Source organism: Schistocerca gregaria, chromosome 1 (assembly GCF_023897955.1).
Source record: "Schistocerca gregaria isolate iqSchGreg1 chromosome 1, iqSchGreg1.2, whole genome shotgun sequence".
Taxonomy (NCBI): domain Eukaryota; kingdom Metazoa; phylum Arthropoda; class Insecta; order Orthoptera; family Acrididae; genus Schistocerca; species Schistocerca gregaria.
This window is the reverse complement of record NC_064920.1, coordinates 529,813,812-529,828,223: the sequence shown is the minus strand read 5'-3', so window position 1 is coordinate 529,828,223 and position 14,412 is coordinate 529,813,812. Positions and strand designations below refer to the sequence as shown.

Genomic DNA, 14,412 nt, shown 5'->3' with positions numbered 1-14,412 from the left:
AGATGACGACGACGATGACAGGAGCAACACGAATGATTTTAGCTAAAGGCCGTAATTTGTGGAAATGTTTTAAGGAATCCTTTATTCGACAGTGGACACCGAATGCCTCTTGTCGTCATACGGACGAACGAGCCACGTGTACGACAGGGCTTTCGTTTTCGAAGAAGATAATTAAACGAGAAAAGTTTTTCTGCAGTTTGCAACCGCTGGCGTTGCACGTAACGTACACGGGTGTGGCGCAAGGAGTTAACAGTGTGTAGCGGATCAGGCGTGAGAAAAAGAGGTGCCGGCGGCAATTTAATTAACTGTAAAAACAGGTAGCCACGAGAAGTACAGGCGTGGGGAGACGGGCTGCACAGAAACCGCGAGTAGGCCGCAGGTGGACTGTCTGGGAACGTAAACAGAAGCCGCCGCCGGCGAAGAGGGGCAGGAGTGCGTCCGCTGCGGCAGGGGAGGGGGGGGGGGGGGGGCAGAGTGCACAAGCACGCTCGCTCATTCACCGCAGGCACTGCGACGCGGATCTCGGCCGACGCGCCACCTGGGAAACTTTCTGCGTTCGTCGACCGACTCATCCACGAACAGCAGCTGTACCGATTACTGGACAAGTCGTGAGGGATCAAAGTTCGCGCCCTTCTCGGCGCGAAGAGTAAACTTCGCTTCTCCGAGAGGAAGGAATTATCGGCGTGCACATCTTGTTTGGTAAACATCTCCTGCTTTGGCGGGAGAGGGGAGGCAAACAACGGGTCTTGACCAATCAGGGTGACTGGCCAATCAGCTGCGCGGCGTGCCGGTACCTCGTCACAGCAGGCAAACGCATAGGCAAACTCTTCCACGAGTGGAGTTGCAGAGAGTGTGGGGGTGTGCTACCGTGAACACGCGGCTGAGTAGATACTTTTCTGCAACCAGTATTCAGTACTCGCACAACGACATGGACTACCATAAGTTTCTAGCGTGGTCTTTCCTTTGGTGCTAATTGTGGACATCCCAGTTGCGACCACGCGAGTGAGGAAGGCAAAGGTGTGCAAGAACTTGACAAGTACGTCGAACACTACTGTTGACGCACGCCTACTTGCGGTTGCGAGGGTAGTCGATCCGTCATTCGTTGTTTTGCCGGTGATACGTGACTTATCGGAGTGTTGTGGGGACGGCGGGTGTAAGCAGCAGTGACGTGGAAGGCCCCGGCGTAGCGGCACAGCCTTTGGCACAGTAGCCAGTGCTGCTGGGTTAGCGCGGCCGGTCGAGTCAGGGCAGTGCGTCCAGGTGAGCGGGCGCGTGTGGTCGCTGCGTGCCGAGGGAGGGGAGTAGTAGCAGCAGGAGCGAGGCGAGCCAGCGGAGGACGCCGCGCGCCAGTGCAGACGGGCCAGCCATGGCCTCCTACCGGGACCTGCTGTTCGACTGGTCAATGCTCTGCCAGGAATGCGTCGGCTGCTGGACCCACGAAGGTGAGTGCCGCAACGCGCCGCCATGCGTTTCCCTTCTGTCTGTTGTGCTCACATTGAATGCCGCGCGTCTGCGCTCCTGTCTTCTTGCCGCATATCTGTTGACAGTTGAAAGTTTGTTTCCGGCCTGGCTCCGTTTCGGCGATTTTAGAGTCAAAGTTACTCCCTCGTGCACATTCTGGTTGGAGTATGTTCGTGAATCCCCCTGAAAAAAAAAATTTGTTGTAACGTACTTAGACGTGTAAGTACCCCTCTACTCACGAAATTTCAGTTCTGATTCAGCTGAAGCGTTGTCAGAGCCTAGGTTAGCTGCGTAGGTAAATACCAAATAGAGGTTGTGGTGACACACACTGATGTTCACCTTCGCATCATATTTAATGTACGTATCTTAATAGAGACTAAAGGTGTGAGTTGAACTCTGAAAAGGCCGGCCGCGGTGGCCGCGCGGTTCTAGGCGGAACCGCGCGACTGCTACTGCCTCGGGCATGGATGTGTGACATGTCCTTACATTAGTTCGGTTTAAGTAGTTCTAAGTTTTGGGGGACTGATGACCTCAGATGTTAAGTCCCATAGTGCTCAGAGCCATTTGAACCATTTTGAACTCTGAAAAACTTATTTTTGATCAGTATTTTCGGTCAAATCATCTTTCAAGTGACGTAATGTTGATGGCTACCGTGACGTCACCTTTTGGTGCGTGTATTAAGTTCTCTTGTTAGTTGAGATGCCGACAAAATGTGAAAGCAACAAATGTTTGTGACGACACGTCTATATGTTGCCTAGCCCGACGTCTAGGTTACGTCAGGAGGTGTTAGTCTGGTTGTGTTGGCAAGGCCAACCAAGGTGAAATTAAAAATCTTGTTGTGGTGAGATTAAAACATAGCTTAGCAAGTTTGAAAAAATCACTGATGTCACGTTACAGCTACCATGCGTTTGACATCGTTCGTCGCATATTCATAAGTCACTGGTCAAAGTCGTCGGCTCGTACCGAGTATTACTGTTTATCCAGCATTTTGATGCTGATAATGAACACAGGTCTTAAACGAACTGAGAAAAATTCACGCGGATTCGCTTTGTAGCTTTTATGAAGATTATTTGTCCTTACATACATGCGGAAGGGGACCAGTCATATGAGAATAGTCAGTTCCTGGCGACTGTGACCACTGCACCATGGAGGTTTCTTTCGTCAGAAAGCTCGCTCGGTTCTGGGAACAGTGAACGTCAAAATAAGAGTAGACGTAAGTGATAGTAACACCTTGTTCTGATTTAGCGACAGCACCAACCGATTGTTCTTGTTAGGCTCAGTGCGTAGTAGTCCTAGGTGTTAAAGATGTGGCTGATTTCTTCCTGAGCAGTAACGTTCCAACTACTCCGTCGGCAGAGATCAGTCTCCCTCCCAAGTTTAGTTTACTTATCTAAAACTCCGTGAAGCCGCTAAAAATACGGACATGAAAGGTTGCAGCAAGTTGTTGTTGGAGCGCCGCCGCCCCCCCTCCCCCCTTCCTCACCCCTTCCTCCCCCCCCCCCCCCCCCCAAAGACTGGTGTGCAACGTAGCCGAAAATTTGGTTAAGTTGAAAGATAACGTACTGACACATTCTGATGACCTTTACTTTTGCATGTTTATCGCGCTAGTAAACGACATTCTGAAACCTAACAAATGTTAAAACAATATTCTTACTGTAAAGAACCGTGAAGTGCAATTTTCCTTTTAAGAAAGCTGTATTACTTGAACATTACAGTAGAGAGAATTACGGGTCTTAACGCCGCAAGTGGTCCTTCACGTACTGCATTCTGCCGAGACGATTGTTTGCGTACTTAAATTATTTTTACTATGCACATTACGTGGGACACACTGCATTCCGAAATAAAAAGATCTCTCAACGGAAATTCTTTAGTCTCTCATTCTTTATCAGCAAGGTCTGTGTACGCAAGTAAACGCATCGCACTTGAGTTGTGTTGCTTTCTGAACTTACCAGTCCTTGAAGATAAGAACGGGTAGATGCTTAGGCTTAAATTGCTGTTCTCGCACAAATGAAATGACTAAGAAGATTAATCAATTTCGGTTTGCATTAGTCGTCTATCTGTGTGTGCAGAACGCCATAAACAGTAACATATTTGTAAATGCAGAGACCTTTGTTTGTTCGGCAAACAGCCGACACAGTCAAACTGTTATGACGGTGACTACTGCTGTACCTAGGTCAACACAAAGGGGTGGACTAACTTTCTGCACTTTTACTTTCTGAAGTAATACCAAGATCCATTTTTATAGAAAGATTCTACATATATCAGTTAATAATAGCAACTTACCACTATTAATATTAAAAATAATTTTCTATGGAAACATCTGGGCATTGCTATTGGTTGGCGATGCCTTGGAGTCATTCTGCACGTTATCCGAAGGGGAAATGAATCATGAATCACGTTCTTTGAAGAAAAGGCACTGAAACAAGGTAAAACCTCATTTCCAATTATTTTGTGGAAAATGTAGTTTGATTCTAGGCTGCTATTGTTAAGACTTCAGGGAATATCCTTTATAGCACTAGGGGAGCTGCAGAGGGTAAAAATTTTATGGGAGTGCTGGAATATATCGAGCAAATAATTAAATACGTGGTGTGCAAATGCTACGCAGACACGAAGAGGTTGGCAAAGGAAAGTGACACGTGGCAGGCCGCATCAAATCAGTCAGAACTTCGACGCCTCACAAAAGCAGCAGCGTTTGTTGAGCTTTGGAGGCCAGCGCAGGTAGGGCGGGCCTTTAAAGAGCGCAGCAGCACGTGTGTGTGTGGTGGAGGTCCCGCTGCGTGACCAGTCCAGCGCGCTGGCCGCTGGCCGCCGTGCGCATGCGCGGAATCCTGAGCCTGCGAGCAAGAGTTCCAGCGGCGGCCTTGAGACTGGACGCCGGCTCCAGGCGCCGGAACGTGGCTCAGAACGGCTGCCTGGGACTAAGATCGGTCACTCAAATGACGGGAGAGCTGGCCCTTCAATAAAGTGTACGCCATAGCAACTCAAAATGCACTCCAACTTCCCGAGACGCGTTTCTCGAATTGGTAGTGCATTTTCAAAAACTTACCAACTGGTCTAGTAGCACCTTAACAACAACAGGTCATGTTCAGTAAGTCATCGTTCTCCATTGGAAACAGCGCGTAATCATATCATCGACAAACGCCGAATCTGAATAGTTACAAATGAAGATGAGGTACAGGTCTCCGAAACACTGTTCTTGAAATTAAGTGGCGAATGGTTACAGCGCACCATAAGATCTTCGTTTTTTCTTAAGCAGTAGTGGTGAGCCTAACAAATCACTGCTTCCAAACGACACGATATATAAATCCAAATTTTATGAAAAGTAAGTAAAAACAACTATGCCAGTCATTTTTTCTTACACGACGCGATTCGAGGGATTACACCATTTTCAGGTGGATCAGTAGTTTGCATGAGTGTTTCTTTTGCTGGGTGTAGCCAGTTGTCAGTCTTATGCTTTGTTTCCAAGATAAATGATGTTCAATTGACTCTGAGCACTGTGACTCAACTTCTGAGGTCATCAGTCCCCTAGAGCATAGAACTACTTAAACCTAACTAACCTAAGGACGTCACACACATCCATGCCCGAGGCAGGATTCGAACCTGCGACCGTAGCGGTTACGCGGCTCCAGACTGAAGCGCCTAGAACCGCTCGACCACACCGGCTGGCGTTTCAAAGACATTCCACCAAAACTCTCTGAAGGTAGTTACGTAAGAGATCACACACCTGAACATCACACATGTACCATAGTTCAATGTGTGGAAACAACGATTTGCAGTCTGCCTTAAGCTTGAATAAGCATCGCAGACAACTGGCAACACACAGGAGAAAAAACTGGTGTAAACCGCTGATCTACCGACTGACGCAGGTAACGGGATAACTAGAAATTTGTACCAGACAGTCGCAGTCTTCTAATAAGTCTAACCACGGACGAAATAAAGTAATCTAAACGTTTACTTCTGTAAGTATGGTGTAAGAAATCAGTTTTAGTGATTAACATGCAGCCAACATCCGTACCAAATGACACGAAGTTGTCGGTATAACATATTACCAGTACCTTTTTGTCTCATAAATTAGTACAATAGGCTGCATTGAGAACGCTCTGCTGTGGCATCGTCAGTAACTTCTGTAACAACTTTTTGAGGTCTCTTGAACATTTCTCGAAAAAAGCCCTTTCCGCTAGTGACATAAGCTACCTTTAAGAGTACAATGGGCGACAATCTACGCTCAGGAAAGGTTTGCAACATAGTATGCATTGAGTATTTACCCTGATGAGAGTAAGCTAGGGAATATTCTGTGCGTGTAGAATTTGCATGAAAGGAATCTTCGTGTTTGGTGTATTTTCAGTCTTTGATACGAAGCGCCATGCGAAGTACTTGAGTGACAAGACAGTGTTTAGTGGTACGCCTTACTGTATTTGGTTTCATGAAAACTTAGTTATCTATAGCCTACTATTAATCATCACTATTTTTGTCCAGATACCATGAACCACATGACCATGGAATTTTACTGTAAGCCTCTTACTGTTGAAATTCTCAAATAATGCGATCCTTATAACGTTCAGAAGAAGGGCACTAAGTGGCCAAAACTGCCAAAGAAATTAAATTTCTTAGATGCAAATGGTTGCTTATTATTTCGTTATACAAAATTGCACCTGCGGAAGGTGGATAAAATACTAAAGTTCGTGTGCCTATGACATCAACTTTTCTTCAATTGCCTTAAGCTCTTTCATTGCAAATTATTTAGACATTAGAGAATTTTGTTGTTCTTGTTCGTGTCCACCCTGAAAACTACCGTAAAAGATACTTCTAAACGAAACTGAAGTTCCGGCAGTCGCGTCTCTGCGCAGCATGTCTGACGCGCGTGCTACGTGTGGCCTGGTTACAAACTGTGCTTTGGTACCTGAGTCTCCTGAAAGAGTGTGGGCCGCAGTGAGCACCAGGTCGTCGTCCCCAGAAACGCCTGTTAATATTCACAGCGAGCAACGTGACCCGGTCATTAAAATATTTATAACCTGATGTTGTAATGCGCTTCCATTTAAAGCAGCTCATTAGACTGCATATTATTTGGCAGAGTAAAACGGACCATGTTGTCGTAACCTTACGTGAAATTAGGCTTTCGTCGCAGATGATTGGCAGAGAAATATGAAACAGCGTTCAGGCCACGTTTGAAAGTAAAATATACGTAACATGTAGGGCTAGTTGTAAGAGGTATTCTTGATACAGACACTTCTGTACGGTTCCTAAATCCAACCGCATGATGACGAGCCAATTGAAATCCACCCGCCATTATACTTCAGTGACATCTGATACTAGAATATAGTTACGTATTTCTCGTCAAGAAGACTGAGATGGGATTTATTAGTCCTTTTCTGCATTACCATCTGACTCCGTTACTGGTGCCTGTTTTCGACAGAGTAATACAATTACAGAAACCATAAAAATTACGAAAGCGTAGATACAGGGTCTTCCATGCTCCATTTTTAAAAAAGAAATAGGTCGAAATGTTTTTTTTTAAATTCCCATCTGCATTCGCTCCCATTTAAGTGAGGAAAAATTGTATCTTAAAACGTCCATCTAGAATGTCTCGACAGGCAGTTACTCGGTCTATGAAGTTCGTGACAACTCTTTCACACTTAACTCTTTTGATATCGTTGATGACACATCTAATTTCTTCCTTGAGTTGCATAACTGTTTGTGGATTGCTCTCGTAGGCCTTGGACTTCACATAACGCCATTAAAAGAAGTCACGTGGAGTAATGTCACAAGTACCTAAGAGGACATTCCATAGTCGCCAGGGAGTTAGATCACATACTGAGGGACTTTCCCATAGAGTAGGGTTGTTGTCTTGCGGGATGTGACACGTAGCCCCGTTCCGCTGAAACATTGGCTTTATCTACTTGGTTCAGAGGAAGCCAGAAGTTTTCTATTTCACTTTAACGCTCGCCCTTAACTGTTACTGCATTAACGTCGAGATCTTTAAATAAATAAAAAGACGGGACCACACACACCACCTGCCCATAAGCCACACCAAACTGGTGTGCAGTGGATGCATTTGGCTCTTGGATCACGCTAGGGTTTTCTTCGCCCCATATGTGGCAGTCGGTTAACGAACCCACATAGTTGAAAACTTGCCTCGTCACTGAAGATATTTTTTTTTTTTTGCTAAATTGTTGTCCGGCGAAATTTCTCCGTTTCAAATTATCTACGGCTTCAAGATATTTCGTGAACTGGCACTTGTATGGGTGCATACAAAGATCCTTTCTCAAAATATATTGCAAAGAGGCTCTCGAAATTCCCAGTTGTTGAGAACGACGTTAAGACAACTTGCGAGGGCTCACACCCACACCATCCTGCACCAATGCAATGTTTCGTTCCGTACGAATCGTATGGTTTCGTCCCGGAGCTTTTATGGTTGTAACGCACCCAATTTCTTCGAATTTATCAACTGCAGAACAGTTCGTGCATTACGACCATTATTAAAGCCGAATTCTACGAAGTCAGTTTTTGCATAGCAATCGCCCAATCTATAATGGTTCTTAACAATGCGTTCCTCCTTCGAGAACCGCTTCGTGGCGACTGAGATCCTGAAATACACAGACGACGATTGATAAAGTGATCGGAATGACAATCGATATTAAAAGTAATAAACGCAGTACTGCAATCTTCAAAACAATTTTACCACTCGATTTAAAAATTTGCGTAATATACGAACGGCCCTGTATAATGCTTAGTTTTGCAAGTTACACAATACGTAATTCAATTGTAAATGGGAAATTGTTTTGGTGTATCGGACAACACCCTAATGCAAATAAGCCAACAGAAAGAATTAGAGGCAACATTCCATAATATGAATGCTAGGGGGTCTGTGACAGTGTAAACATAATTTTCCTTTGTATGCAGATCAGTAGGAAAACCTTAGGCGCAGTATCGTCTTCAGGAAAAAGTATTGCTCTGTAACGGAGTTTTGTGTCGAAGAGATTAAACTGAATTTTTGGTCGAAAAGACTGTGTCTTGGTGGTCAGGTAATCTTCAAGTAGATGTATTACAGCGTTTTGATGGGGTACATTTCTTCGCAGGACTGGTTAATGTTTGAAAATGGAAGACTATACAGGAGGGGAACACTGAAAGGAACAGTCTGATTGGTCATTGAGCCACCAGCGGGTGTTCGTGATGTGTGCGGCGATACTGTAGGAATAATTCTTTTTTATAATGCGCTTTTTTCAGACATATTCGAGAGGACCTGTCTGGTCAGACTAATTTCGGTTTTCTGTGATATTAGTAAATCATTTTCGGCAAACTACGGGATGGTTACTTCTGAAAGGCTACGGGCAACAACCTGCGGTATCCTCTCGAAATTACCCTTAATATATTCTGTGTGTCTAAATATTTAAGCCATTTACTGACATCATTGTGACATCGTATATCAGACGATCCCTGGATGAATAGATGTGCAACTATCATTTTATAGTTAAACTGGTAAGCTTCGGTTTCATCTCAACGTTGGGAAATTACTAATCATTTGCGAATGTTCGAAGTATTCCTATAGCTACTAAGATCCCAATCGAAAGGGCAAAAATGGATTGTTGTAGCGAAACAAGTCCACCCAAAACAATTACTCATACCTACAATGTCAGGCCACGGACTAAAGATACGAAGCATATTTGATGGTAACTAGCTTCACGGGAGCACTCAGAAAATATTTTAATCTCATACGCATGTCAATCCTTTCGGTGCCCCATTTAAGGACAATCCGTAAATGGAAAAGAACTGAATACAATATTCGTATCTGTCTTTGAGATAACAGGATCTTAAATAGCGAATGTTATCTGAGACAATGAGATGGAGACAATATTATTTGTACAGATGTTGTAGCTTGATGAAGTCTACAGCGAAGAAGCTATCTTTGAGGATACAGCACTCATTGTAAATAAAAAATCAAAAGTAGGCAGTGATGTATAGGTATCAGACATATTAACAGCCCAGACTGTAAACTTCCATTTTAATTCTGTACAGATTTTAACCTGTAACCTAACTCATTTGCCTTCGTTACTGTTTCACTTAATTATGTCCTCGTTCGCTGTCACAGTCGTACTGTCAACGATTATTTTTATTCCATTACTTACGATGGCACCTCAATTTCGTTTTGGATCAGTCTGCCCACGTGTCATAGTTTGACAGCAGCGGTCAGCTGTTAAGAAGGCTGGGTATGATTAACACTAACCAATATCAGTTAGCTTCAAAAGCATTCCTTTCCAGGAGCAAGCTCTTAAAAATTTTGTAACCATTGAAGCTCGTCACAACAATAGCATTTACAGTTATGGAGGAATTTAGAATAATTGAGAAAACAAAGCTTTCTTAACAGGACTAAGCAAGATAGTATGGCAGCAGCTTCTCGAAAGAGTGCACTGTGAGAATCTCCCAGGTTTCCCGTCTCTCGGTCCCGTGGACGCCCCCTAACGCGGCGCCCGGCGATGCTCCCGCTTTTCCCGGAGCACGCAGCTTTCACTTCTTTTGGATCGGAATTGCAACAAAGCGCTCCTTTTTCTGTATTGTGTTCGTGGATCGTGATGGATTGCTTGGTAGGTGGATGAGGCTGCAGGTTGAAAAGTGTTTCTCTTGATCACTTTCCAATGATTCTGGAAGTGCTTCTTGTTCTTGCAATGTTTTTTAGCTCTGAAATTAGTGTGTACGTATTTCAAACGATCTGATAGGGGTACAATCAACAAACCATAAACATAAAATGCAGTGGATTCTTCACATTTGTCACCACAAAAATTAGGAATTTAAGTTGAGCAGGAGGGTTTGGTGTTTGAAGTGAACTTGCTTTCATCTTGAACAAGAAACGCCTGAAACTTAACGCGCAAAGTGAACCTGAGACACAACTCACTGCACTAAGCACCCATAATGGGCAGTTTATTTCAGTGTGGGATCATAAGGCAATGGAGAATTACGGCAAGTCTCAAACTAACAGAAAATTAGATTTCCAACACTTACTTCATGTACAGTATGTCAGTGAAACATTCGAGGAGCATACGTGATGCGCAAATGAACGAGATAAATACGTAAGTGTAGTTTATGAAGCTAAATAAGCTCAGCCAGTGTTTAATTGAAACTTTATTCCTAGTAGCAAGATCTGAAGCTATTATCTTTTCGTATTATCATCAAAATACGAAATTTAAAGTGTATGTCACCCTACTGTTAGTTCACGTGCTATGTAGTTGTGAAATCTGGGAATCTACGTAGCACGAGCCTGTGGAATCATTGTAGTCTATGCCTCCGTAACTTGAAATTTGTTAGTTTTGTTGATTGTCACTATTCTTGTGTTTTTTCTATAAATTATGTATTGACGTCCTTTGTCCACACGTCGTCGTTTTTGAGATCAGTTTATATCCATGTAGTTTCAGACATGTTCGAACCACCACCTCAGTTGCTGCTAAGAAATGCTTTAATTGCCATTATCAGTTACGTCCATTAAACATCTTCAGGTGACAGGTGGCTAGAATCTTGCAGTTTCGTATATGTGAAAACTCTGTTTACCAAACCTCAGCGCAAGGTCCTAGCCGCCTATCAACTGAAGATGTTAAATAAATATAACTGGCAACGAAAATAAGCGTATTTCCTTAGTAGCATCTGAGGTGGTGTTCTAAGTATCCTTTAAAATACAAACAGCTGTGTCAGATCAGTACGGAGCACGAATAAAATTTACATGTTTAGCACATTAAAACAAAGATAATTTCTGTCGCAGACTATGTATCAAGTTACACTAAAGTCTGCATTCTTTTAGTATAGATCATAGTCTAGAGAATATCTTGAAACTAGTCTATCTACACCTAAAGACTAAAGTGCCTGGCAGAGGGTTTCATCGAACCACCTTCAGACTGTTTCCCTACCGTTCCCCTCACGAACTGCGCGTTGGACAAACGAGCACTTACATCTTTCCATGTGAGCTCTGATTGCTTTTATTTTATTACGATGATAATTTCTCCCTAAGTATGTAGGTGCGAACAAAATATTTTCGCATTCTGAGAAGAAAGTTTATGATTGAAATTTCGTAAGAAAGGTTCCTCCGTAACGAAAATCTCCTTAGTTTTGATGATTAGCACCTCAGCTCGCTTATCACGTCCGTGACACCTTCTGCCCCGGTCAGCAATAGAATAAAACAAGATGTTCTTTAAACTTTCTCGATATCCCCCGTCAGTTCTAATTGATACGGATCCCACACAGCACAGCGCTACTCCAGAAAATGAGGACCAAACTCAGTATACGTTAATCTCTTTAGTAGACTTGTTGCATCTTCTAACTGTTGTCACTAAAACGCAGTCTTCGGTTCGCTTTCTTCATATTATCTATGCGATCGTTCAAATAGAGGTTATTCGTAACTGTAATCCCTATTTATTTAGTTGAATTTTAGCCCTTGGATTTTGACGATTGGTCGTGTAACCGAAGTTTAACGTATTCCTTTTGGTATCGCTGTATTCAGAAGTTGCAGACATCCTGAGAACAAATTTTGTTAAGCATACTGTCAATTAACATGCTAATAGACCTGTATGTTTTCTTTATATGCCCTTTAGTCATTACTTGAGACGTTTCAAAGAAGTGTGTTTGTTGATAAATGTGTGACCAGACTCGAAAATATACTCAACTATGGAAGATTCAATGCGGCAGTAAAACTGTAAAGCAGATACAACTGCATCGTTGTCAGTTTGTCGTGATGTTCACTCCCCATAGGCCGCTGCAACAACAGCTGCACAATACAGTGCTGAAGTCCTTCGTGTGTTTCCTGTAAAACTGCACTACTGAGTTTCTATCTTCTGCTAACTTTCGCTATTAGCTGCAGCCATTCTTTTGCGTTTTCTTTTAAAAAACTCAGGAGAAAGGAACAATGCACCTGTATAAACGGCCGTTAACTGTCGTTCGAAGAGCGATACACGGCGAATACACCAGAAAGCGTGATAAAGTTCACACTCTGGTTTGTTGCTGCTATGATAGCTCTTCCGTAAATTACTAGCTGTCACACTTCATTCAGATCAGGGTATGGACTGTTTGCCTTGTTTTTGAAATCTGTCCCTGTGTAGCTTTTGTGAAAGTTCTTTGGTACAGATTAGTTTATGAAAAAGCCTCTATTTGGTGTTTTCGTCTTTGGTTGAAAGTAATGTTTTTCCTTGTTTCGTTTTTGTTCTCAAAAATTTACTTTAGAATGCGTTATTAACCCATTCCTTACCAGCGTTTCTTACGCGCAACACGAATTTTAACTTCACAAAATGCAATCAAAAAGAACGTACTATAGAAAACTAATAGTGCCTGTGTTAAAAGGCGTTCTCAGGTTCTGTCCTTTTTATATTTTACATTTAGTATCACACATCGTGAAAAAACAAATTACTAAAAATTTCGTGTTGCATGTTCGCTACACCGGGAGAAATGGATTAAGCAGACAGTCACTCGTTTGCTAGTTGTCTACGTTGAACTAGTATCACTGATGTACACTGGAATCATTAATCGCCCTGTATGTGTCGGGGCGTAGTAATTGTTGAAGAAAGCCGTTACCGACAATTGGCAAAGACGGGAATGCTAGACAGCCCCACGGCGCACAGGTGTTCTGGGGAAGATTCTTTGGGTCCGGTGCGAGAAAGCGCTCGTTCCATTAGCTGCCGTGAATGGGACGTACCGCTCACGACGGAGGAGAAAGGGTCGAGGCAGCCGACTTTTTGGAAGCAACTGGAAGAGAAGCTGTTGCCGAAAGATTAAAGGACGATAATCTTCTGCTAACTCACAGCTTTGTCTGCAGGGAAGGAGTGTCCGCACCACCGCGAATTCCTCGGTCTCTGTAAAAATACTGCTCTGCTGCAGAAAGTTAGCCGTGAAGTTTCCCTTTGCTGTCTAATTTCCTGCCATCTGTAAGGTTCTTGTCGAACGTGGCGCTCGCTAACAAGATAACGCCCGCTTTAGTGTCGACAGTAAACAACTGACGGCATGGATGGTATAAGCTTAGTGTATGCCACATGTTTGTTTTCAAATCTAATAGTTTAATTTGTTGATTAGATCCGAATATACTGTCTAGTGATCATTTTACGAACTGTAATACCTTAAAATTTCTTATTGTTGTTAAATTACTGAATACAGCTGCAGGGATCTTCCGTTGAGCTTGACTGTGCTCTACATCGAACACATTCTTGTTTGGCGTCCTATTATCTGCAGAGAAATAAAAAAACATACTAATTTGATCTCCTGAAATATGCTAGCGTTATTTCCGTAATGCGAAGTTGAAATTTTTCTTCATTTTTTCCTTCACCGTTTATCCCACCTATGGTAGGATCTTCTAATGATTAAAAATCGTTTGTCAATGATTCGGCAATAGTGTTAACTGTGTGCATTTTAAACTTAGTTAAAACATATGGTTTCTGAGGCTGAGGCAAGGAACCAGCCCAGTGTTTGCCTAGACAAGTTTATAAAAACTACCTACAGACCTCCCGGACGGGCCCCTGTAGAACAATAATGATCGTTAATGAGGCTCACTGATTATATATTTGTGTGGCTCACATCTACCGCGTAAATATACAATAACCAGAAAAACAATGTCCCAAGAAGACTGTAAGCACATCGTTTAATATTAAAACCCTACTGTTTAAACACTACAGCGGCGAAATCCCAGGATTTTCTCGTACGAAGCACTGTGGAAGTGTCAGAAAGCGCTGGTTTATTTTCTTCATGACGGTTGCACGTCTGAAGTTATTTGCTTTCGAAGCATTTTGGTTGCTGACTAGTTTCGTATCAGGCGGTGTCCAGTTCAGCTGAGAAGTTCCTTCGTCGGTGGGTAGATGACCATAGCTGACTGCTACGAACGGTCCTTCCTCGGCGTTGTCTCCGATAACACCCACAGTTTCCCTGGACGTTGAACTAAGAAAGAGCTTACACTGTGTATCTTCAATAGAATGTGATGCATTCCATAAATTT

General features: G+C 43.1%; 1 protein-coding gene across 1 annotated transcript in view; it reads left to right on the top strand.

The window, feature by feature from the left end:
* The first annotated feature begins 494 nt into the window (after positions 1-494).
* LOC126355045 (cerebellar degeneration-related protein 2) overlaps positions 495-14,412 on the top strand; it is a 382,561-nt gene continuing 368,643 nt past the window's right edge. Inside the window, exon 1 of the mRNA XM_050005209.1 lies at positions 495-1,442. Within this exon, the coding sequence (XP_049861166.1) occupies positions 1,367-1,442 (76 nt within the window). The 5' untranslated portion in view covers positions 495-1,366. The remainder of the gene's footprint in view (positions 1,443-14,412) is intronic.